Source organism: Sus scrofa, chromosome 13 (genome assembly GCF_054392235.1).
Source record: "Sus scrofa isolate SSC_HxYL_T2T_F1_AM1 chromosome 13, Sscrofa_HxYL_maternal_Yorkshire_Landrace_v2.0, whole genome shotgun sequence".
In the NCBI taxonomy this organism is placed as follows: Eukaryota; Metazoa; Chordata; class Mammalia; order Artiodactyla; family Suidae; genus Sus; species Sus scrofa.
In genome coordinates this window covers 125,599,692-125,627,140 of record NC_139395.1, presented here as the reverse complement: position 1 = coordinate 125,627,140, position 27,449 = coordinate 125,599,692, and the positions used below count along the sequence as shown (strand labels likewise).

General features: G+C 39.3%; 1 protein-coding gene across 10 annotated transcripts in view; it reads right to left on the bottom strand.

Moving 5' to 3' along the window:
* Positions 1–27,449, bottom strand: part of FNDC3B (fibronectin type III domain containing 3B) — a 338,529-nt gene that overhangs the window by 21,673 nt on the left and 289,407 nt on the right. For all 10 annotated transcript variants that reach the window (XM_084990280.1, XM_021069801.2, XM_084990279.1 and 7 more), the window contains 4 exons: positions 27,084–27,197; positions 26,601–26,750; positions 21,331–21,611; positions 8,733–8,945 (listed from right to left, as the gene is read on the bottom strand). In XM_084990280.1, coding sequence (XP_084846406.1) covers positions 8,733–8,945; positions 21,331–21,611; positions 26,601–26,750; positions 27,084–27,197 — 758 coding nt within the window. The remainder of the gene's footprint in view (positions 1–8,732; positions 8,946–21,330; positions 21,612–26,600; positions 26,751–27,083; positions 27,198–27,449) is intronic.

Sequence of the window (27,449 nt, the reverse complement as noted above, 5' to 3'; positions counted from 1 at the left end):
AATATCTACTGACCCTACACTTCCTTCTGTACATGCTGACAGTAACTTCTCTTTCAAACAATAAAGACCAACCAAAAACAAAACAAAAGCATACAAGCCAACACACACAAAAATATAGTACTTCTTTCACCCCAATTCTGTGATTATTTCCCACCATTCCAGGTAGAAGAAAGAACCTTCTTTCTTCAGAGCCAGTGATATTATGGCCAGTTGCATGGTAGCCTTTCTAGAAGGCTCTGTAGGTTAACACCCTGTGTCTAGAACCACTTGGGGAAAGATCAAAAATATTCATCAAATATTTGTTTCATAAAGACCAATTTAATTTTTTCTCCCTAAATTTTCTTTTAAAAAGCCAACTTCAGCGTTGCTATAGTGGTGCAATGATTAAGGAATCTGACTAGGAACCATGAGGTTGTGGGTTCAATCCCTGACCTTGCTCAGTGGGTTAAGGATCCAGTGATGCCATGAGCTGTGGTGTGGGTCGAAGATGCGGTCCTCTGTTGCTGTGGCGCAGGCCGGTGGCTACAGCTCGGATTGGACCCCTAGCCTGGGAACCTCCATATGCTGTGGGAGCGGCCCTAGAAAAGGCCAAAAAAAAAAAAAAAAAAAAAAAAAAGCCAACTTAATTTTAAAATTCATTAATAAGTAAGCCAGTGGCCATTAGTGATAGAATTAAACATGCTACATGTCCCAAGACATAATGACTGAAGACTCCACATTTTCTAAGTAAGGACTCAGAGCTGAGAGCATGGCTTTGCCAGGAAGAGGAAGAGGACAGTGGCCATACAGCAGTCCTGACAGCTCTCCTCTTACACTTAGAGCACGCAGGTTCCTGAACACTTTAGCTTGTTTCTCAACACTGGAGAAGCCTGAGGACATCCCAGAATGGCATCCCTCTCACTTATATTCCCTCAAACTTTTGGGGTTGGAGGGGAAGCTGTGTGTGAGACTACCATCCACCCTGTCCCTGGTTAACCCCAGTCAAGAACTGCTGCTGCAAACAGATGAAGATGGAGCAGCGGGTCCTACACAAGTGCTGGCTGTTAAGGGAAATTTGGGCATTTTTACTTGGGAAAGGAAAAACACAGAGAAATGCTCTCTTGTACTAAAGCATTTACTTGGAAAAGGAAATATAAACAAGGCAGAAGGTTCGGTGGGTCACTGAGAGTTTACACTCTAAATGAATTCTTGATGGCTCTGCCCCCAACTGGCTTCACCTTTGACTGTAATGTCTTCTTGAAACTAAACACTTTGATGGTAACAAGCACAAGTGGGTTTTAATGTTGGTAATTTAGCAGTGACTTTAAATAAAATGTTCTACATATCTATGAATACAAATCTGCCTATTCTGCTTGTCTGTCAGAGCACTCCATGGTGTGTACAAAAGGTGTACAAAGACCTTGGCCACAGTCTGTTACCTTCACTATGAACTTGAACAAGTAATAACTCTCCTGGCTGTTTCCAGATACTGGAGATAATAACTGTCTATTCACCTGGCAGGAATTTTTCTGAGAGCTAAATAAAAGGACCAAGTCAATTCTATGATGCCTTATTAAATATACACCAGGAAGGCAAAACAACAGATTTTTGACATTTTTAAGAAATTCTTTTAACCTCAGTATTTTAGGCTTTAACATTGTGAAAGACGACTTTTTTTTACACTGAAGTGCAACTGAAGGAAAAAATTTAGACAATCTATAAATGTTTATTTTAAATCATTTTAGAGGAAAATGATGATATATAATGAATTTACTTTAAAAATCTGTTCCCTTAAAAAATGGCTTTGTTTTGTAAGAATCATCCAAGAATTCTCTGGATGGCTTACAACCAACTCATAGTAGAAAATAAAGAGACAATGCTGAGGTTTTTGTGTTTACTTCCTGGTTGCTATCTTATAATCCCTAGGCCCAGTGCAGGCTAACAGCAGCCCATTAATATTAAGTCTTCAAAATGATCTAACCTGCTGACCTAAAATGGCCTGTGGTCTACAAATGGATGCAAATGACACGTTTCAAAACATCACAAATTAACAGCCCTTAGTGAGCTCAAGGCAGCTATATTCCTTAGCAATGACACATCACTACCTTCGTCCTTTCTAATATTCCTGGGCTCCATGGATTATGTGTGTATGTGAATTTCCTACACTACTAAAGTGATGTTTGGGAATAGAAGATGCTCAAAACAGGAGTGGACAGTATGTGCCCTCATTTCCCAAGAACACCGAGTCCCCCCATGTCTATGCAGAAGCAGATGGGAGCAAATGGCATCGTGTGGGGACACCTGAGGCAAGGAATGTGCTTTTCCTAAACTGGTTTTGATGTTGCTGAGAGTCCCAGTTTGAAGACTGAGCACTAAGTGCCAAGAGCCATTTCCAAAAAGCCAATGAGAAAAGGAGTTAATTCCCTACCCCCATATCCCCAGCTACATATGGACTTTTATGCTTGTGAGCAGTCAGGCTGTAATACTTTTTGGTTATGATCCTTTTTATGCTCCTTTTCTAAGAAATAAAATGTCACTATGGCTACTGATGAAACTCTTTACATAGAATAAAATTCCTATTTTCAAATTTTTTTGTTCAAGTTGTACTTACTGATATATTAAAAAAGAGACATTGACATTCAAAGAAAGGATGACCAGAATCCCCAAAGACCACCTGATCAGCTTGAAACTTCCCATTCTTCTACATTGCTTTCAAATATGTGCCTTGAACCTCAACTTCAAGAACAGTCCTCTCAGAGTCTTCCAAATTTCTGTTAGCTACTTTTATTTCAGTGGCCTTGCCTCAATTTTCCCTCATTTAGGAAAAATGGAAAGGAAAATGCTATTCAATTCCACTGTTACTTATTTTTTAACAGAAATTCTATTTTTAAATAGAAAAAAAAAAATGAAATCCCAATTCTACTTCTGGTCTAATTAAGATCCCAAGAGGTTCATTCATGGCCCCTCACCTCTGCCTGTGCTTAGAACATTTTAGTCTGAAATTGAATAAGCTAGCAATACTCTGTTTTGCAAGATGAATTTTTATGCTCCTTTTATAGGAAATAAAAATGTGTTGTTCCATGAATTGGGGACTGGAGACAGGCATCATTGGCTCCATTTTGTGGAGGGAGAAACGAAACCAAGGAAAAAATAAGTTAAAGGCTATGCATCTGGTCATCTAGAAACTCAGTTGCAGATCTGGGATTACAATCAAGATTTGACATCCCTGTCAAGAACTACAATTACCTTCTGTTGATTGAAGGTAATATAAAAATGATGTTTATCCAACAAGGTTGATCATGTGAATTGGGGACTAGTCCAGAGAAGCCAAGGAAACTAATGCTGATGGTCTTCTCTGGGCACTGAGCTAGTTTGTGTTATATCTAGTTCATTTAACTCAGCAATATGCTCTGAGAAATATAAGCAGGAGTTTGTTCTACAATAGGCATACATTAAGAAAGCTCACTCCTGCTGTAGTGCCCATACCCCGGCCACTCTCATTAGCTGCTTAGTGCGTATTTTTTCAGAGTTTCTTTATGCAGATTATTTTCTGTCCCCCTCTAACAGCAAAGCCCCTCCAATTCTGCTGGCTGAAGGGGAAAGTGTTACCGGCACAAAGGCTGAATTAAATGGAGAGCAAGTGGTGCCTTGCTTTAAAATACACTGGCTGGCTGACTAAACATGAACAACAGATTAACCATAAACGCATTCCTGGAACTTAAGTTCCTCTTGCCCCAGTGCTGTGTACAATTATCAGGAACACAGACCCACAGGGTCATGAGGAGAATCAGCATCAACTCAAATTCTGTTAGGGCAGCCTAACGTTTCACTGCAATAGCACTGACAAATGCACCTTCAAAATCATCATTACAGCATTATAATCTCAACATGCATGAACCAATCTTATTATTCTAATCCCTATATTAGGTTAATGCAATATTAGGAAAATATTTACTTTGGGTGTGTATTTTTATTGCATACATAGAAACCAAAGACATTCAGATCTATGCTAGATTTGTTAAGAATAAGTCACTGTATATATTAGTCTATAGCCAAACTAATATAATTTTCTTCTGTTGAAATTAATTAAAATTTATCTTGCTGTATGCTCATTTTCTTATGTTAACTTATTTTCTCAGCAAGGTAAACTCCCTATAAGCAGGCCACATATCTCATAAGACCTAGCATATTGTAGGAATTAAAAAAATGATGATTGAGTGATCATACTCTAACTGCTAGGGATAAACTTAGTCCTATTTGAAGCTGCTCCATATACATGTAGTCACTGATCTTGGATTGGGAACCTTGTGGGTCAAAATCTTGAATACATGGGAAACAAATGTCCTCATCAAGGGGGAAAACTTTCCACATAACAAGTCTGGCTGATTCAGATGAATTCTAGGTTGATTTACCTTGGGGCAAGGACTTGGGCAAGGTGCCCTTCTGGTATCCATTTTATTTACATGAAGTAGCCCCAAACTTAAAAAAAAAAAAAAAAAAAAAATCCACGTGTAAAAGTACCACAATAGAAAAAGGTATTTGCAAGGAGAAAGACCCAGGGCATGTTTCTGTGCTCTGGATATTCCATCCTTGGTTTCCACCCAATCCTGAGTCTTTATCATTGGTCTTCATCCTGAGGCTCTTCAGCATGAGGTTATAATATTGGGACCTTTTTAAGACTCACCCAACCTGTTATCTTCTCTAATATGCCTTCTCTGTTCATTTAATTTTAAGCCAAAAACACATGCCTTTTTCTTTTTCTCTTTTTTTTGGGCTGTACAGAAGTTCTGGGGCCAGGGACTGAACCTGCTGTAACCGAGCCACAGCAGTGACAATTTGGGATCCTTAACCTGCTGCACAACAGGGGAACTCTTCATGCCATCTTTCTATCTCCCTCAATACTCTGTGCATGTGCCACTCTTTAAGCCTTCCACATCATGGTTAGCTTGAAGGTATCTGTCTCTCCAACCTATCCTCCACTGGACGGTGAGCTCCTTAAGGGCAGAGATCCAGCTTAATCTTCTTTGTCTATCCAGTACTTAAGCAAGCACAGCTCCTTTTTTCATATAATAAGCTGAAATCAACTTAAAACATTTTTTCACCAGGATGATGAAAGGCTTTGGTAAAAATTCTATTACTATAGGCAATATTTCACTTTTTTATTCAAATGATGTCCATAGAGCTTTCAATACCTGGACTTTCAAAACCTGGACTTTATAGGTACTCAGTACATAGAAGTTTCCTTTAAAAAGTTTGAGAATATATTTTTGGCCAAACAGTTCACTTAGAAATCTCTAGGTCATTTCATAGTTTTTGATTGTGAGGTATATAAATTAACATCATAAACTAATACATCAAAGATGCAAAACCTTAGGTGTTTGGGACTTTAAGAAGTCACCCTTAAGGAAATTTAGTATCTTTCTTATTTTCTTATTTGTCAAAAGCAGGAGCTAAAATATGAAGAAAAAAAGAGATAACATGCCCTAATCATTTACAAAAGACACCTTTCTGTATAGCATTTAGCTGACAAATAATCTACTAAGATTCACTGCTTTAAGGTGAAAAAGGTAGGAAGGACCTCAGAGTTCATCTTCCAGTTCAACCACTTTATTTTATGGATGAAGAAAAAGCAGGAGCAATAGTTTAGCAGCTAAAGAACTGACTCAACTCTTTAACAGTTACCAAGCATGAAGTTATTCATTTTCACTGTGCTTCTGTTGCAGAAACTGTTTTAAGACTCAGGTTACTTTCACTAGTTGGCTAGAACCAAGATAGGACTCAGGTATCAGTGGCCCTCCTTTCAAATGCCTGTGGTAACTGGTGAGCCAAGGGTACAAGGCAAAAGAAATGTTTTGAGAGCTGACAGCTAAGAAAGCACATTAAAACCATGATGAGACCTAACTCTGGTTCTCACATTGGCCACAGCAGGATATAAATTTTTCCCATCCATAATATGAACTTATTAGTGGTTATTGAAATTGACACACATACTAAAGAATGTGTGCACTTTTCTCAAAAGCTACAACTAGAAACCTCTCTAGCATCCACAAGTTCAATGAAAAAGACAACTGCGTCTTTGGAAGAAGACACTGTTCCTTTCATTGGCCAGGTCAGTTCCAAGTCTTAAAGAACCTCAAGGGGACTAGAATTGACAAAGATAAGGCTAATAGCAAATATTATGATCTAACTTGGTGTTTCTCCCTGATCCTTAGGAGTCAAGAGTCAAAGTTAAAGGCTTGGATACAGGAGACATTTGCTTCAGTTTCAAGACACTAGGACAGTCATTTTCAAACTCAAACTAGGCCAAGCTGCATCCTACTAAATCCCAGGAAAATAATTCCACAAATAGAATGAGAATTTATTATACTCTATATTCCCATCACTTTAATAACTTCTGGGAGCACTGACAAATCTAATTTAAAAAAGATGAATTTGGATTCCAGCTCATAAAATTAAGAAAAATACTCTTCCTAATGTTAAGTTTTCCTAAATTGCCATTTAAATTTAGGCAACTCATTTATTTGATTAACAAGGCCAGCCTTTTTTTTTTTTTTTCTTTTTAAAGGAAAGAGCATGTATTGATTACCAGACTGCACTATTTTCTGTCTAGCATATTTAAATGTCTCACAACAGCATATTTATTTGGATCAGTGCTCATGGGATTTTTGTTCTAAGCATCTGTATGGTTCTCTGTATGAGGTACCTCAGGTGCGTGCCCTGCACTGGGCAGGACTGCAATATGAGGGACTGTAGGTTTGTTGCAGAGCTACCATTCTCCCCATATACTTGGAGATAACAGTAGAGGCAGATTCCTGGGGAGGTCAGGAGGCCCTGACTCTGATCCCAATTCTTGTACCAGCTTCAACATTTCCGGGCTTCATTTTTCCAAATGGTATAACCGGAAGGTATTCCCTAAGGAAGGGTCTCCCTGCTGCCAATGCAAGCCAAAAGCCCAGGAAAAAACAAAGACTCATTTATGAATTTCCCCAAACACTAGCTGTCTATATTTATCATGACTTCTGTTAGTCCATAATTCCCATTCTTGCCAGTAAGGTTGAGAAGCCTCCCGCCAGTAAAATAATGAGCCTGTGAAAATGCATCCAGAAGCACATGGCACAGTAAAATGAATGATCTTATCTATGAATGAGTATGAATTTAATCTCTGACGAACCTCTCCACAAGAAGCTATACCTTCTTTGTGCTTTCTACACTAGGACTGATTTCCAAAAGGACAATCACTTTTTGTTCTTTTAAAAAGTCAAACTATTGTATTTGCCAGGTCCTTCAAAGTCAAGTTCAAATGTTCTCAGTTTCAAAAAGCTGTTCTTGATCTTTGCAACCAAATGGTTTCTATTCTTTTTTCCTTATGCCTGTCCCTCCAAACTCCCTATGCTCTTTTCTGCAGTGGCACCAGTGTTCTATGACTGTTTGTTGTTGATATTATGTTCCTGAAGGCGGAGGCAGTGCCTGGGCTTTTGTTCTTGATCTTGGTCTCCACCGAAGGCCCACCTCAAATACTGCCTTCCACACAGCAGGATTCCACTTAGCTGACATGAATCAAAGTACAGAGCAGGGTAGAGGTTGGACAGGGGTTTCTTTTTTTTCTTTTTTTTTTTTGTCTTTTTGCTATCTCTTGGGCCGCTCCCGCGGCATATGGAGGTTCCCAGGCTAGGGGTCCAATCGGAGCTGTAGCCACCGGCCTACGCCAGAGCCACAGCAACTCGGGATCCGAGCCACGTCTGCAACCTACACCACAGCTCACGGCAACGCCGGATTGTTAACCCACTGAGCAAGGGCAGGGATCAAACCCGCAACCTCATGATTCTTAGTCGGATTCATTAACCACTGCGCCACGACGGGAACTCCTGGACAGGGGTTTCTAACTAGAACTAGTTCCTCATGCAAAAGAGAAGGATACTATGATGCGTAAAGGAAATGATGGAAATACTTCACATACACTGGTTCATGCTTCAGCAGGCATGCAAAGGGAAACAGCAGTATGGATCCACACCACCAGGCTGTCTTAGGTTTTTAAGTTCATATGCCACCTCCTTCAACTGGTCCTCTCATTTCAATTTGGTAACAGAACTTTCTGTTGCTAACTTTTGCTCTGCATCTAAATTATTCCTAAATACAGTTCAGTGGCCCATCTTCTGATCTGCCATTTTCAGAGGAAATGAAGTTAGGTTAAATAAATACTATGTGAAAGGCTGGATTTGATTTCTATAGCCAAGAGTGTTTCCTGAGCATGGAGTCTTATAAAGAATCTCCTATTTGCTCTGGTTAATTTGATATTATTGCATTGCCCAGAGTTACAGAGTACAATCTCCATGTGTACATCACCACAGCTATTTCAGATGGGTAAACATGTTTGTCCTGATGGTTACTGAATATTTAAAGAGGTTAACATCTCTTCCTGAGTCTTATTTCCCTCTGTACTCATGACTCATATAACATTATTACAGAGTGGCCTTGAATTTGACCATTTTCTTTTTAGATAATTTCTCTCCATTATCTGGCTTTATGAAAGAAAACACACACACATATATATTACATGTAGGGAAATCAGGATCCTTAGAATGTTAATTTAAAAAATTCCAAATGCAGAATGGAGGGTATAACTTCAAGTATAAAATGCAGGACCCAAATACAGAGGAAGACTTTCGATGAAGAGGAAGAGTGTTCCAGAGGACAAAGGAACAAGGAATACTTCACCCCGTTAGCCAAAGCCACCGACTCTTTGGGCCCCTCACCTCTTGTTCCTGTCCTCCAGTTGCAGTGTGTACACCATGTCATCGGCAGCATGCGTCTTGGCGTTACTGTCTCCCCATTTCAGCTTCAGGCTCTGAGGCCCAGCAGCGGCACATTCGAGCCTAGGAGGCAAAGGTGGTAACGGCCGAGTTTTTGCTTTAATAAACTGACTAAATGGTCCAGCTCCAATTTCATTTATGGCCTGAATTCTGATCCTGGAAGGAGTGGGAAAAAAAATAAATAAATAAAAACAACACAAAAATCAGAAATGTTGGAGGGATAAGAAGCAGTGATTCCCCATTTGCAATAAACATTGTGTGGTGTATTTCTTACTTGTCCCTATAATCACTATCATGGAATAAAGGAAAACGCGTTAAAATAATTCAAGACAGAGAAAGAGGCAGCTTGGAGGAAGATTATCCTCTCCATTTCAAAAACAGCCCCCCAAAATACATTAGCAAGATGTCCCTTAGTTCTTTAATTATGAATAAAAGGAAGAAAAAAAAGGACTGCTGTCTGAGGGAAGACAGCCTGAAGACTTTTGTATTTTGTTCTAGCCACCTTCTAGCTGCCTCAAAGTCAGTTTTGGAAGTAAGTGAGCTATAAAGAGGAAATGAAACAGCAGAACAAGAGAGTCTCCTTCGAAATTCAAGATAAATAGCTTTTCCAAAGTAAGTTTTTCCTCTCCTTTCTCTAGCCGTACCCACCAACCTCTTCTGGTCCTTAACCAAAGCTAAGTGTGCAGACACTGCTGGTAACATGATATCATTCAGATGTGCAAAAACCTTAACTGGGTATTTACTATGCGCAGTGTTATAGTAATAAAGACATAGTAACACTGTGCTCATGGTCCAGGAATTTAAAGTCAAATGATTAAAATGTGTATATAAAACACTGTCCTATTTATTACTCCTATTTTTCTCATTCCTCCACTTCCTTACCAGTTGACCAAAACAGTTCTTCAAGGCTATCACACAGTACACAATGGCACTGCTCCATCTTCATCCTCAACCCCGCCTCTGCAGTGCTGCCTGATACGAAGCTTGTTTCCTGCTGTAGTTGGTGGCCTGCAGACCCCTCTGCTCCTCTGACCAAAGGTCTCACACCTGCCCCCACCCCACCCTCTGCTCTTCCTCTCTTCTTTTGAACAATATGGTATTTCTTTCGATCATCTCAGCACTTCCTCAGCTTCATCCACTTAAAATCCTTTCCAGGTCTGCGTCCCCTCCATCTCTTCATACCTCATTACTAGGCCTCTGGTGGAACCTTCACTCAGGCCCCTTGCTAGGTACCTAGGCATCTTATTGTGCTGAAGCGCAGTTGCTACATCACTAGGTCTAAAAGTTTCAACATTTAAACCTGATTTGAATTTGACAGTGTTTCAAAACACATGGTAACAAAAAACACAATCAGAGAAATTCTCAGGAAACATATCAGTTTAAAAAGTTCTTATAGGAGTTCTCTTGTGGTGCAGTGGGTTAAGGATCTGGCCTCATCACTGCAGTGGCTCAGGTTGCGGCCATGGCATGAATTTGATCCTTGGCCTGGAAATTTCTACATGCCACAGGCACAGCCAAAGAAAAAAATGTTCTTATAATTTAGATTTACATACTTCTCACTTATGGCTGTTATTATTTATACTTAAATAGAAAATACCATTTAGGGGAGTTCCCATCATGGCGCACTGGAAACGAATCCAACTAGGAACCATGAGGTTGCAGGTTCGATCACTGGCCTAGCTCAGTGGGTTGAGGATCTGGTATTGCCATGAACTGTGGTGTAGGTTGAAGATGCGGCTCAGATCCTGAGTTGCTGTGGCTCTGTTGTAGGCCAGCACCTACAGCTCCAATTAGACCCTTAGCCTGGGAACCTCCATATGCTGCAGGTGCGGCCCGAAAAAAACAAAAAACAAAAAACAAAACAAAAATTTGGTATTTTAATATTCCCCATATGATCTCAAGTTAACCATAATTCTTCAAATTTAAAACTATGTAATTCAGCAAGTCAATCTAATAACATGTCTGTAAGTTGTAAAGAAAAAAAAAACAGATTAATATGCAATTAGTAGGAATAAAGCACACTTCACCCTGTCTCTCCCACTGAATGCAGCTGTTCAACTTGGACAAAACAGAGCAGCTATTTAAGAACTCCAAAAAGGAAATAGTAGCTGGAGGATTTGGGGAAGAATCTGAACTATCTCCAAACCAGCAGTGAATTTCCCATGTTCCCCTCCATTACCCTCCAGACTGGACTCAGCGCAGCTGAAATCCAGGAACCAGCATCTGCATGGACAGAGAACTTTAGGAGAAGGCTGGCGTGAAAGAAGGAGGTCTCTGAGTGGTCATGATGAATGGGGGATTTTCCCAAATTCCTCCTTTTTTTTTCCTTTTCTACATTCTCTTATTCCCCAGCCCTTAGCGAAATCGATCATATTGATAGCCTAAAAAAGGAAAATCACATGATCACATCAGTTGATACGGAAAAAGCATCTGATGAAATCCAACATATATTCCTAATAGAAATTTTCAGCAAACCAGAGAAAGAAGGGAACTTTCTCAACCCGAAAAGGGCATCTATAAAAATACCTACAGCTAACATTACACTTAATGGTGAAAGACTAAATGGAAGATTAGGAACAAAGCAAAGATGTTTACTCTCACCAGTCCTATTCAACATCAGGTACTCGTCACAGCCCAGCGGGAGAAAAAAAGGCATAGAGATGGGAAATAAAGAAATAAACTAAAAGACCCTGTTAAGAATATTAAAGACCACCTAAATAGAGACAAACATACTGTGATGATGAACTGGAAGGCTCTACACAGAAAAATATGTCAATTCTCCCCAAATTAATCTATAAAATGCAATTCTAATAAGATTCTAGAAGGATTCTTCTTAGATATTGATAAGTTGATTCTTAAAAGTTATATGGCAAGGCAAAGGAACTAAAATTGTTAACACAAGTTTGAAAAATAAGAATAAAGTTGGAAGGATCACACTACCTGATTTAGGACTTTCTATAAAGCTTACTATAAGCGATCAAGATAGTGACAGACACACAGACCAATGGATATAGAGTCATATAAATATGGCCAATAGACTTTCAACAAATGTGCAGCATTAACTCAATGAAGAAACAACAGTCTTCTTAACAATTGCTTTTGGATCTCAAAAGAGAAAATAAATCAATCTCAATCTAAACCTCATATTTTATTCAAAAGTTACCTCAGAATGGATCATAGATCTAAATGTAAACTATAGAACTTCAGAAGAAAACAGGAGAAAATATTTGTTACCTAGAATTAATGAGTTAAGATATAATGTGAAAAGCATGTATCCAAAATGCATCTGAGACCTTTCAAAACTCAACAGGAAAACAAAACAACCCAATTTAAGAAATGGGCAAAAGACTAGAACAAATGCTCCACCAAAGAGGATATACATATGGCAAATAGGTACACAAATAGCTGCTTAGCATCATTAGCCTTTAGGAAAATGCGAATTTAAACTACAATGAGGTACTACTATATCCCTATTAAAATGGCAAAAATAAAAAAATGCTTAATATCATTCTGGCAAGGATAAGGAACAAATGAAACTCTCATTATTTTGCTGATAACCATGCAAAATGCTATAGTGACACCAGAAAGCAGATTTCTTACGAAGTTTCTTGTAAATTTAACATACATTTGTTATTTGACCCGGCAATCACACTTCTTGGGCTTTACTTTAGAGAAATTAATGTTCACACAAAAACCTGCACATGAATGTTTCCACCAGCTCCATTCGCAATCACCCAAAATTGGCTGAACATCTGCCTCACAGCTTGGAATGTAGTGGACACTTACCTCTGATAAAGTACAGCAAAAATTCCATTACCAAGAACCTTACTTTTCCTAGATTCCATTAAACTAGGGCTACATCAGGTCTCTTGTGGATAATGCAATGTCAGACTCTCAGTATAGCACCAAAAGACTGCAATACACTCTCCCTTGCCTCCCAACATGAGTCTTGTAAAACAGCTATATAGTATTAATAAGAGTTTTCCCCCATGATTAGAAAAGTAAGAACTTCTCCTGCAACTGGAGAGGAAAATTCCTTTTTTTTTTTTTTTTTTTTTTATTTTTGTCTTTTTCTAGGGCCTCCTGTGGCAATATGGAGGTTCCCAGGCTAGGGGTCTAATCGGAGCTGTGGCCGCAGCAACTCAGAATCCAAGACATGTCTGCGACCTACACCACAGCTCACGGCAACACCGGATCCTTAACCCACTGAGCAAGACCAGGGATCGAACCTGCAACCTTATGGTTCCTAGTTGGATTCATTAACAACTGAGCCACGATGGGAACTCTGGAAAATTCTTTTTTTTAAAGGTGGTCATCATTGTGGTAGAATTTACTATCTCTTTTCTCTGCTCAGGAAAAGGGAATTAAGCCAGACTTAGTCTTTTTTTTCAATGGTGAACAAATTCTGTCACCTACAAGGTTTTTATTAGTATCTTTCTACAGTCCAGACCGTCATTCTTTTTCTTTCTTCTGGGCACAAGTATTCCAAGAGCTCGGAGGCCAAGATGCTTCCTTCATCCACTTGGCCACAGTCCTCCAGAGCCAAGCTCACCTTGCATTCAAGGAGATCCTACTGTTTTGCTCCATGCAGACTAAAGAGCCCATGGCTACATTAATAAGTAAAGGGAAGAAAGATAAAGGGTTCCTTAACATTATTCTGCTCAAAGATAAAAAATTCTAAGAGATCTGAATCATTTCTAAGAGTTAAAAAAAATAGTTTATAAAATACAAGCATCAAGATGCAGAAAGAAATGGAGATTTAATATTTGATTTCTTTTTATAAATTCTTTTTTCTGCAAAGCTTCCGTAGTGTTTTGATAGGTATTGGGTTCCTTACATTTGTAACTCTAAGGGTCTCTGACCTATCAACTGAGAAGTACTTGGTTGGCATATCAGATTTTAGCCTTAAATACATACAGATACACACACCACCACCGACAGCAAGAATGTTATGGTAGCAATTTAACTCTCCAGCAGTGAAGGCTCTTTGGCAACTCTGCTCATCACTTTGGTGACCTTGGGGAAATTACCTAACACCTTCAACAATTTCCTTCTATAGAAAACGGGGGTAGCAACGTCTTTGCTGCATTTACAAATAGGATTACTTAAGGAATATGGGAAGTACTTTCTATTTTTTAATATTTTATACTTCACCGTACAACCAGAAAAGGATTCAAGGTGGCCAAAAGCACTTCAGTGAAGTTTAAAGTGCTAATTTACAGAGTTAGTATTTTTAGGACTCTTTTAAGATTGTATTCCTCCTGAACAGTTGAGAAAAATGTGCTGGGCAACCATAAGGAGCAGCACTGTGCTGGGCACGAGGTGTGTCCTCAATTCATTGTATTATTGCCACCACTTTGCCTTATAACTTAAGGAATTTGCTGATATCATCTATGTTTTTCCTTCTTCTAAACTATGACAAAGGATCCAGCAATAGCTAAAGCATTACCTTCTTTTTAGACTATCCTCAGAAGGTGAGGTAATAGCTTGGGAACACATGAAAATGTTAACGATAACCAGTGTAACATGCAACACTGAGAATTTGCTCTGTTCAAGGGACTGTGCTGTGGAGTAGGAACTAGTACGGTCGTCCCTCCATACCCATGGGGACTGGCTCCAGGACTCCTGCAAATGCTAAAAGCCACAGATGATCAAGTCCAGTATGTAAAATGGTACAGTTCGGTGGGCCCTCTGGACCTGTGGATATGGAGAGATGACTGTTTGCTCTTGCTTTTAGAGATGAGGAAACTGCAGTTAGCTCAGGTTAAATAATTCAACCTAAATGACACAGTGCCTACTAGGTGCTGAAGTCTAGATCTGATATGGACAATACAATCTCTGATTTCTATCCTGACCCCGAGGAAAGAATTACTTGGTCTATATTATAAGTGAAGGAACTGTGGCCTGGCTAGGTTCAGTCACTTGTGCTATCTTCACAGCAGATAGGAGTTAGATCTGGGTGTGAACCTGGTTTTTCTAGGCTCAAAGTCTTTGTGCCCCATTCTGACACACCATGCCCTCCAGGCAGAGTCTGAACCAACACAGCTTCTAATCCAACCAAAAGGCAGTTTTAATTCAAACCACACTTTCAGTTCAACAACTGCCTTTTGCCAATGAAATAGACATTGAGAACAAATTTATTTTCACATTACTGAAACAACTTTTGGCCTTGAAATGAACTACCTAGATTTTAAAATCTTCACTTCAATTTATTCAAACAAAATGTGTTTCAATAAAAATGCATAGAAAACTTTTTTGTGTGTGTAGCTGATGTACTGTACTACTGTTAATTAGTTTTAATGATAAAGTAGCACTCAAAACTGAAATAGAACTGAGAAACTGATCAAATGAGGCCATGTCTTCTTGCATTCTGGCAAAAATATTAATAACTCTGGGTCTAGGAGTCTGAGAAAACTGAACAAGGACTAAGGTAGTTAATATTTCTTTGGTTTGGGGATGAAAAATGCAGTATGTGAAAATCATTTCGTAATTCCAGTGAGAGCTCACCCAGGACTAATGAACAAAACTAACGCTAACCTGAGGAACATGTCCAAGAATTCACTCAGAAAAAACTGATTTTCAAGTTTTATTAATTAATCTATCCCAAACCCAAACTTGAGAAGTTTTCTCTTTAACCAAAGTAACATATTAATCTTGACATATAGATAGGATCTGCAGTTGTTGTTTTTTAAGCATGCAATGTATATCATTTTTCTAGAATCTTAAGCTCTGCAAAGTAAGTATAAGAGAAATGGAATTTTGTTTTCCAATTTAGGGAAGTGATTTAACTCTGAGAAGCTCTGTCTTGGTCAAACTGATGTGAAAAATCTCTTCAAGTATCCAAGACTCTGCCACATCCATCAATACGCTGATATTAAGAAGCATATTCATTACAAATTTTGATTGCAAATCCACTATTAAAATATTGACTGTCTAATTTTAGATGCCAAATACATCACTGATTCAGAAGATCATAGTCTTCCAATGCACTTATACACACATACTTACTCTCTCCCAAATGACACTACATATGTTAAAAGAAGAATGACTTTGAAAACAAACCTTCTTCAACTGACTTCGTAATCACAATTGGCCATCAAGTGCTCAGGGTGTGGGGTGAGGGGCCAGTGCCCCCTTCTGCCATGACGAGTTGGGGTAGGAGAGGCCTAAGAAGCAGAAGATGGGCTTTTTATCCCACCCTGCCAACCAACCATCTATAATCACCTAATTACAAAGAGAAAAATACAAAAGGGTAGAATAATCTTCAGATGCCTTCTGAGGAAACATTAAATAGTAGCTTAAATATAGAAAATGTCTTTCAGGGAAAAGATGGGTTTGGAGTGAAGTTATTCAGAGGGGACTCCCTGGAAGGGTGACCTTAGCCAGCTGAGATCCATCCCTCCCTTCAACTGAGCTACTTCTTACAGCTTCTAGGGTCCAAGGGCCACATTCCACTTCCAGGTACTAAGACTTGCCCTGCTTGACAGGAAAGCAACCTTAAATGTCTCCTATGGCTTAGAGGAGAGTGCCAGATTCCCATATACATCTCTACCTATCATCTCGTCATAACCCACCTGCCAGGTTATTTCTTCCCTGCCCAACATTAGCAACAGATAATTTATTAAGTGCTTAGCATGTGTCAGGTCCCACACAAGGTGCCTAAAGCCTAAAACACACAACAACCCTAACATGTAGTTAAATTATCCTTATTTTACAGATCTAAGAAAGGAGGTGCCTAAGTAGCTTGCCAGAGGTCACACTAGTAAGTGAGGGACCCAGGATTGACATTAAGGTTGCCTGACTCCAGTCCACTAATTCTGAACTACTCAGAACTTGTTTCCTTATAAAGCCCACCTCATCTTGTTAGAATGAAATGATTTATGATTCACTTCTTGGCAGGCTAACGCAGTGCTTAGGACTCAACAAATGTTATTTTCACTCCCATTTTACCTATCAAAAAGGGCGTACATGAGCATAGCAAACAAACTTACCTTACATTTTAGTTGTTTGCCAGCTTAGTATGAGTCAGGACATATAATGAGATGCCAAAAGAGCATCAGGCAACCTTACTAACTGCTTAGTATGGAGAATGAGGAGGGTGACAGTCTTGCTCTGCTCTGAGCCACCCAGGCAGACCATTCCTGGAGGTCAGGGCACTACTCATTGAAGAGGCCGTCAAGAAACAGAGATCACCTGGAGTTCCCTTTGTGGCTCAGTGGTTAATGAACCTGACTAGGATCCAAGAGGATGCGGGTTTGATCCCTGATCTTACTCAGTGGGTTAAAGATCCAGTGTTGCCGTGAGCTTTGGTGTAGGTTGCAGATGAGGCTCTGATCCTGCATTGGTGTTGCTGTGGTGTAGGCCAGCAGCTGTAGCTCCAATTAGACCTCTAGCCTGGGAACCTCCATATGGCACGGGTGCAGCCCTAAAAAGACAAATAAATAAATAAAATGAAGATGACTAAGTAGGAAATAGTGGACAAGATAATGATGTCTAGGCCCAAGGAGAGAGGCTCAGATGTCTGTAGGTTGCAAAACCTCTTCAGATGATTCATATTACATTAACATTCAAGAGTCACTGCTCTAGGGTAGAGTTTTCAAACTTTTAACAGGCATCCAAATCTCTAGCAGGCTAATTAAAGCAGAGTGCTTGGCCCCACCCCTAGAATTTCTGATTCAGTTGGTCTCCAGTAGGGCCTGATAGACCACATTTTAACACGTTTCTAGGTGATGCTGATGCTGCTGGTCCAGGAACACTTTGAACATCACTGTTCTAGTAGAAGGCCCAGGATCAACTGAGTAGATTTTAGCTGCAGAGAGGCTTTAACAAAATAAAAGGGAAAAATAAAAGGGAAACTCTATAAAAGAGTTATCAGTGAATGGAATGACTGCCTGGTGAGTAGAAGCTGAAAACACTGCTCCATCACAGGTGATGCTCACACCAGTGTGCTGGGAGGGGTGATACCAGGTGATCTTGTCTCAGCTCACAAAGCCTATGGCTCTATGCGGCTGGAAGCAGGCAAAGGAAAACTATGTCTCTGTTTTCAGCAACCTTTTTTTTTTCCCCCCAAACCAAAATGCAAACTCAATTTCATATGCAGTTCTAAGCTTAAAAGTAATTCCTTTAAAAATAGCATTGTAGGGAGTTCCCTTCACGGTTTAGCGGTTAACAAACCCAACTAGGATCCATGAGGGTGTGGGTTCCATCCCTGGTCTTGCTCAATGGATTAAGGGTCCAGTGTTGCCATGAGCTGTGGTGTAGGTTGCAGATGTGGCTCGGATCTGGTGTTGCTGTGGCTGTGGTGTAGGCCAGCAGCTGTAGCTCCGATTCGACCCCTAGCCTGGAAACCTACATATGCCATGGGTGTGGCCCTAAAATAGCAAATATATATATATATATATGTGTATGTATGTATAACAAAAAATAGCATTGCAATGCCAACCAAAATCTATACAGGGTGTCAATAAGTCAGTGGACAGTTTAGAAAGCACCAAGTGGAGAAGGAATGGAGCCATTTTTGTGTCAATAGGTTTGCTGGAGAGTGCAAATTTCTGCCCTGGCAAAACAGAGAATAAACTCAGAGCGAGAACAATGTGGAACTGCTGAAGGTTTAAAAAAAAAAAAAAAAAAAAAGTCAAACAAAAGAAACAAGTCCTTTCTTTTTTATCCAAGCCCTATAGCCTGTTTAAAATCTTTCTTTCCACATTTTTATCTAGAACATCATGATTTGTACACTTATATTTTAACCAATTTATAGGACAAAAAAAAGTGAGGTAAAAGTTGATTGGACCAAAATTACATCAGTAGTTCCCTGAAATACTCATATTTCACTATAATTACTGCCATTGTGTTTTTGAAACATAAAAGAACAAGACTATGGGTTGACCAAAGTTCTACTACAAAGTATCCAATTAGGTACTATAGAAAGGAAATTACTTAAGTTGGACAAAAGATGATCTTAAATATTAATATTAATTTTAACATCTTAAATATGATACATCCAATTTATTGATTGGCCAGCAAATACTTCGACTTTTTTTTTTTTTTTTTGCCAGGGACACTCAAACACGATTTAGGGCCAAAGGTTTGGCTTTTCTAAAGCTGTTCATTTTTCATGCAATCTGTCTAAAATGCTGTCTTCCAAGGTACCCTATAAGGTTAAGAGCTGACATCTTCCCAATGTGACTTTCCATATTTAGCTTAACATATTGCCTTGTATATTAAAACTGAATTAAGTTATTTATGCTACATCCATTAAGTACTTTTAAAAACAGATTCCCGAGGTTTCACTATCCAAATCAAAACTCATTTTTTCATAGTCTCTACATTACTAAACCATTTCATCTTCTCCATAACAGAATTATCCTCTGAGGGACTTTTTAACATGTCTTTAACCAACCACTTACGTGGAAGATATTCTTAGTAATTTCCACTGCAACAGACATTTCATCAATAAGCAAAGATTCCGTCTATCAGTTCCTTCATTTGAGCCTTTGAGCTCCAGATTTCTTTCTTGATATCATTTGACGATATACTAATAAACATCAGATTCTCCAATCTCAGCCTTCTATAAATCTTAAGGTTTTGTAATCATTTAAGCCACCTTAAAGGTATGCACAATGTCAGGAAGCAGCAAAATTCTCGGGCTAACACCTTGCCCTAAAAAACCTTTTATGATTTTTGATCTAAACATTCCAAAGACTGACCTGAGGATGTGAGTCCACTCTGGCATAGACATGGGTGTCGACCAAGTGGACTTAAGACCTTTCAGTGAGCCCTGAACCAGTGGCTTTTTCATAGGCTTTCTGGCCTGAGTGATCCAAGTCAAGAAATAATCTGGACATGCAGTCTCTCAGAAGAGCTAGGGGATGACACTCACTGGTCATTTTCCCCAGAGATCTACCTCGTGCCAGGTCTCCTTAGAGCATCATCACTGGGGATGAGGTCAAGGTCTGGGTTTAATCACCTGTGGATCTCCTTAGCATCTGATTAGAGTGCTCTGGACACAATAGTCACTTAGCACTTGGTTAGCAAACAAAAAGTAGAGACTGATTTTCTGAGATTGGCTAAAAATGAAAACATGCTCTTGGCCTGCCCCTTCACCTGTGTATGTCATACCTCTATTCAGTTTTTATCTTGAGCCCCACTTCAAACCATCTTGACCATTCTGAACCTTGCATCTTCCTCTCTGAAAAGCCAACAGGACTCTCCAGTGTGATTTTCAGCCTGTGATGTCACAATCACCTGCTATCTTAGGTTGCCTTTTAAGTGTCCTCCAACTCCCTGAGTGCTCGGAGGGTGAGGATGGTGTTTATCACTATTTCATAGATCCACAGTGCATAGTGCTATTCCCAAAAGAAATTTCTTAAAAAAATGCAAGAGTAAACAAAAAACTGTCATTGTTTTGAGAAGCAAAATTAATAATACACTTATATGAATTACTCATAAAGAATTTGGTAAGAGAGAAAGTACAGATAATAAGGCAGGATGGAACTTTTTTGTCTTATAGCTGATGAGCTGATTTCTTTCTGCAGCTCCTGGGGATTAAAAAAGGTAGTCTATCAGACCATAGCATTAGAAAACACTTCAGAAAAAAAATAAGCGAAATGATAAACATTTTTTTAGCAGCAAGTTTATCTGCCTGTCCTTCATTCTCCTCGCCCCACTAAGAAGAACCAGTTTTCTTAGGTGAAGATCTTGATGATAATGAAAATTACAATCTTTGTTTACTGTGCACTTGCTCTGTACTGACAGGCTCTATAGAAGCATTTAATATTTATTAACTCCTTACAACATGCTTTTGAGGTAAGTAATCTTGTTCTCATCTTGTGAAAGAACCTGTGACGCAAAGAATTTAAGGAACCTGCCTAAAGACACAGCTAAGGACTCATACCTGAATCCGTGCTCTTCTTCCCCTCCTTGAGAAGCCATTTAATCTGACAAAGGGAGACACCCTGAGAGGGCACAGTGAATACCCAGATGGCTCCTGCACTCCTCTAATGCTAATCGTAAACTTTTTGTTTTTGTTCCCCAGCCATAGTACCTTGGGGACAGAGCTAAATGACCTGAAATCTTAAGAGGCCATGTTGAGAAAAAGGTGTATGAGAAGAGGCTGGCTCCTAGACAGGAACTCTTGGGGGAGGAAAGAAAGCAGGTGCTAACTGAGTTTTGCTGGGTAGAGTGTGATGTAACTTCTTTTCTCTGGCCTCTTGTGAGAGCCTGAGTAATGGGTGGGCCAAGTACATGGTAGAGACAGAGGGTGTCCACAGAGTGAGGAGTCTAAATACAAAGAAAAGTAGTTTATCAAAAGACCAAGACTGATTTAAAATGGTAGGTGCAATCCCCCCTCAAGGGTTAGGAATTATATCAATTTGTAATAGACCGGTCAAGTCAGAATCAGCGCAAGTTTTTAAGCTATATTTGCAGTTAGTACTCATAAGTATATTAAGAATGAGTAGAATTCACCCGTTTGGGCTTTAGGATCTGCAAGGATCTGCAGCCTGAAGTGGATGCAGCTTTATTTCTGCTTTTCTACACTCACCGGTAGGTGGTTTCTGGAAGGAGATCTTTCATAATGTGGGTGGTGGTGTTGCCCACAGTGACACTAGTGTCTCCAAGATCAATATTGTAAGCAAGGATTTCAGATCCATTATTGCACGGCTCTTCCCAGTTCAGTACAAGGCACACGGAAGGCGAATCAGGATAGGCATTGAGGGTCTCCTCCTCCAGGACACAGAGAGTGGAGACAGGGTCAGGGGCAGATGCTGGTGTCTGGCAAAGGACAAGCTCGCTGTACGGTCCTGCTCCAGCTTGATTAACAGCCTAGAAAACAGAACAGCAAGACAAAGTCCACATTATCCTATTAGCACATTCTAATACTTCCACATTAGGTGCTGTTAAATAAATTTAAAGTAATGTATGATTAAATGTAGGTAGAAATAAATCCTCTACAATGTTCACACAAAAAAGGCCAATCACACAGTTTCTGCTAATAAAAGATAATTTTGCCATCATCACTTCTTTTTTTTAGCCACACCCACGGCATTTATAAATTCCCCGGGCAGGGATCAAACCTGTGCCATGGCAGTGACTGAAGCCTTAACCTGCCGAGCCATCAGGGAATTCCTGTTATGATAAATAATTTTTAAGATAACACTTTATACAGCCCACTTTAGTTTACATATTGTCTTATGCAATCTTCACAATAACCATCTGAGGTAGAGAGTACATGGCAAATATTCTTATCTGCCTTTTGCAGAGGCGGGAACTGTCAGATTAAGTAATTCGGGCCCCAGATTTAGATGCCAAGCTGGGACCAAAATTCAATAATCCTACCTTTGACTCCAGTGCTGCTTGGGAAGAGCTATGGGAATTTCAGAAAAGATATCTACTGTTTTCCATGTGAATGCTAAACTCTCATCTGAAGTCAATCCTCAGCTCTCATCTGACCTTACCTGAACACCACCGCTGACACTCTACCAGGCACTGTTTTCAAATGCTTACTCAGTGTCTGGCCCCATCCTCTTGCTTTCCTTATCTGCCACTGCTTCTCAATAGCTTCTGCTGGTTGCTAGTCATTACCAGTATTTCCCAACACTGGAGAGCACCAGGCCTTGGATCTCCCATACGTCTTTGCTATCTCTGCTTCATGGGACATCTCATCTTATCTCAGAAGTAAATGCCATTTATATCCTACTTCCAAATTCTGCCCTGAATGCCAGGCTAGTGTATTCACCTGCCAATTGAATATCTCTACCTGACTGTCAAACAGGCACCTCAAGCTTAAGCATATTCACATATCCAAAACTCCATCTTATCCCTCCTCACAAAAAAACCCCACTGTGCCTCCTGTGGTTTTCCCATCCTTCAGTTCATTATATCTGAGTCACTGCTGGGCGTCGTCCTTCCTCTCCTCGCCCTGTCCAGGCCATCATTGCATCCTTTACCACCCTAGTCCAACCACTCTCTCTCTCATCTGATTACTGTAATGGCCTCCCACCTGGTATCACTGTCAGCCCTTGCCCCATAGTCTGTAATCGCTGTTTAGGTCCATTCAATGGTCTCCCACTATATACAGAATAAACTTCAAGGTCCTCCCAACTAATTATAGCATCCAACCTGATCTGCTCACCATCGCCACAATCCCCCCAAACCCATGACCACCCTACCTTCATCGTCCAGTACTCTCCCCGTCACTCCCTCTGCTCCAGACACCCTGGTGTCCGTGCTTTTCCACAGGGACACCAAGCTGGCTCTCACCTCGGGGCTTTTGGAACTTGCTGCCCTTTCTGTCCACAAAGCTTTTTCCCCAGACTTCTGCATGGCCCATTCAATCATCCCCTTCAGGCTTCTTTAAAGCATTTCCTTTTTATGGAGACTTCTCTGAACACATTTCAACTTGTAGTCACCACTATCCCAACTCCCATGACCCTCCTCATTTCTTATTTCCCTTTGCCTTTATTTTTATCACAGCATTTATCACTAACATAATATATATTTCATTTGATTACTCCTTTGATTAGAATGCAAGTGCCATAAGGGCAAGGTTGTGTGGTTCAGTGCTGTGGCCCTAGCAATTAGAACAGTACCTGATACAAAGTATATGCTCAATAAATGTTACTAACGTTATTTTCTTTACAAAGACAGCTGCCAACGGCCTCACAAAAATGAACATAGTTTAAAATCTTACTTCATAGTAGAGCTTATGAGGAAAAATATGAAGTGAAAGGAAAGTAAGGAAAGTTGTTCTGAGTTCTTAAATCAAGGTTTAAGACAAAACTTACAATGCCTGTGTATTAATATTAATTGCAAAGAAGCAAGCTAAGAGCATTCATTTGTTCTCAACTCATTTTTGAAACCCTACTTTAATATTTTTTTCATATTTAGTCCTACTTCATGACAACACCAACTCTCTTTTTGGTAAAAAAAAACTTATGCCACTTACAAAACTTATTATTGTAAGAATATATATTTAGAGGTTTTATTTTTGGATACAAATTTATCACAGGGGCAGAAAAATAAGAAAATTTCATAACAATTAAGGCTTTAATTGGCATGTAATAGAAGGATAAGAACATGGATTTCAGAGTTGGAGTTTTGTTCATATCTTAACTCCATTCCTTAATAACTGGTTGATCTTAGGCAAATTAACATCTCTGAGTCTGTATCCTCAGGTGTAAGATGGGGACAGAAACACACAGTTTACAGAATTACTGTAAAGATTAAATTTGTTAACATGTAAAATCCTGGCAGAGTGTCAAGGCCAATAGTCAGCGCTTCACTTCTCTCCTTTGCATTAGGAAAACCAAGAACAAAACAGTGATAGCAATTTTCCTATTTTTTGAAACCAATTTTCCTACACAAAAAACAAATAAGCAAAAAACCACACAACGAAACACTTTATTTGAAATTTTAGACATACAGAAAAGTTGTAAAAATAGTGCAGAGAAATTCCCATATATCTCTCAACTTGCTTCCCCTAATACTAATACCTTATATAATTATAAAACAATGATCAAAACCAGGAAATTGATGTTGGTATAATGGGATTAACTATATATAGGCCTGATTCAGATCTTACCAATTTCTCTAATAATGTTCTTTTTCTATTCCAGGATCCCATCTAGGACCCAACTTCTTTTACTGGCTTTATTCTATGGAAAATGTTTTCTTGATTTATGCCATCTATTACTACCAGTTTTCAAAGGAAACAATTCAAAAAAACCTTACTAAAATTTAAGAATATGCCCATAATATACAACATGCCTCATGTGAACACAATTACTTGGGTATATATAAACTAAAGTATTCCTATGGGGGAGTATAAACATTCAAAAATTCCTGAGCAAAACAAGAAATGTTCTACCCAATTTTTGTAAAACACAGTATAGCTATTACGGTGATTTAATTTTTAAGGCACCAAATATTCAAAAGAATGTTTAGCTTTAACTTGATTTGTAGCAATGTCTAATGAACATAACTCAGATTTGGTCCAATGGCTATCAGGAAATCAATATAGGTTGAGGAGACAGACCCTTTTCCTGGCTTCCAATACTTCTTTTTTTTTTGTGGTCTTTTTGCCTTTTTCTAGGGCTGCTCCCGCAGCATATGGAGGTTCCCAGGCTAGGGGTCTAATTGGAGCTGTAGCCACCGGCCTACGCCACAGCCACAGCAACTTGGGATCCGAGTCACATCTGCAACCTACACTACAGCTCATACCCACTGAGCAAGGCCAGGGATCGAACCCACAACCTCCTGGTTTCTAGTCAGATTTGTTAACCAATGAGCCACGATGGGAACTCCCTCCAATACTTCTTTAGCACAGCAATGGTGGTCTTGAAAGTACTAACCCCTTTATAGGATCTGACTCATTTTTTGACAAATAATTACAGACATTTGAAAATATTTACTACTGATGGCTGTCAAAACAAAAGGCAAGATTACTATGTAGGCTCTATTCCTGCCAATGTATCTTTTAAAATCCAATTTGGGGAAGCTAATGCCAAGTGACAACGTATACCCTGAAAGTAAAAAAAGGAAGAACATTTTAAAGAGAGACCAAAACTCGAAAAGCAGAAAAGAGTCAAGTTCTTTCCTGTGATGGCAGACAGTTTTTATTTATATCCTGTCTTGTTCCAAAAACAGGAGTGTAGCAGATAATTTAACCTTTTCCTAGTGACTCAGCATTGCTATTATAAAGCTCGGATAATGTACTGTGACCCTGACTCACTGATGAAGGGTTAATTACATCCCAGGCCTCTATTCAACAAAGAGAGTGTGTATAACTAAAGAGTTTAGCCAGAAATGTTTATGATAAAACAGGTATCAGAATTTAACAGAAAAGCTTCAGCTGATCTGGAAAATTAACTTATGAAGGGAATATTTTCTCCAAAGAGGCCAGAGACACTAAGTTTAGCTGGACTTGTAAAATCCAATATGATCCATAACTTAAATCAGGTGGAAACCTAAATCTGGCATCCTTGCTTCTTTATCTACTTAAATCTAAATGTGTGTGAATATAGAACCCTTCAAGGTCAAGAACCAAATCTGATGAATCTTGGTATCTTTCCTGTTAATCATCTGAGACATTTTTTTGATTCTGGCACAAAGCAGTGCTCAGGAATATTGTACTGAACAAATAGAAAGAAACAAAGAAATAACCCTGTTTTCTCTTGACAATAAAGCTTTACAAAGGGAAAAAATATATATTTATCCAAGTGAATAAAGTGAAAGTAAACCCATGACTATTGTTCCTCCTAGAGGTTGGGCTAGGAGCCAATTATTCTTCCCCAGTGAAAGCTTACAGATAACCAGCCTTGGCCATGGTCATGGAAGTGGGAAGTGGGTTCTATAATAGAGTGCAGACTGGCCAAACTACTCTAGCATTAGTTTTTGGCTCCATTTAACATCTGGAATGTGAATTTTAAAATGTCTTTTGCCTTTTGTCCAAGTCGCTTTCCCACTGAAATGTGCATCTCAGAAAATTCAGAAAGAAGGCATCTTCCCTAAGGAGCTGTGCCACCTTTGCCTTGGACTGGGTTCTTTACATAGTGAATTAACTAACAAGCCAGATGCAAGGGTGGTGAGAAATACAGTGGAGAAGATTTTGGTTTTCTTCCTACATTTCAGGACCTCTTAGAGGAGCAAAAATTAACTTTAAAATGCCAAAACAATTACATTTATTTTTATTTAATAGGACTCTTTGTTCATATCACCCCTCCTGATGGCCTCCATCATGAGCCTCTGAGTAAGCTTCCCAAAGAATCTTTCATGGAACACCACTAATAGTAATATCCAACTAGTGTCACCTACCTGTAGTCTACAGCAGTACTGTGCAGCAGGCAGCAGATCCCTCATTTCAAAGCCAGTGTCTGTCCCATGATAAACGAGTTCTAAGGATTCCTCATCTTCTCCCCATTCCAACCTATACTCTGAGATGTCGGCACCAGAGCTTTCAGGACTCTGGAAAACAGAAATTTAAGTGGTTAATTTTGTTGAAAAGTAAATACTATGATGTTTGTGTTCAACTAAATAAATTGAGAGAGAGAGAGAGAGCGCACAATATGCCCCAGGATATTCCAATACATACAAAAGAAGAGCATGAAAAAGATACTTTCCTCTCAATTCTGACCAGTGATAAAATCTTTACAACTCTTCACAAGTGCCAAGGCAGATGCTTGTGTAAAAATCACCTATATGTGAATTTTAGCTTTATACTTTCCTCATAACTTGCCCTGGGAGAGGAGCAGATAAAGTAGAAGAAACAAACTGGTGCAGACCACATGCCAGACTTACCTCCCAGCTCACCAGGATACAGCCATCGGGCGTAAAGGAGATACAAGGTGCTTTGCACTGTCCAGGAGGCCCTGCAGCAGTGGTAATTTCTGAGACATCAGAATAGGGACCATACTGAAAGAGAAAAACACACTCAAGCTTGTAGGTGTTTAGGTGTTTGTGTGTGTGTGTGTGTATTTGTGTGTACAGCATTCGCTTATAACCAAACAAGGGCTAGGCTAATGCCATTGTCAATAAAATTGATTAAAAGTATTACCTAAGGGTGCTCACTTTCAATTGAACATGTAGGTTTTCTCCCATATACATTCTGAGTGATACAAATGTGTGTGTATATACATATATATGTGTGTATGTATACACACACAC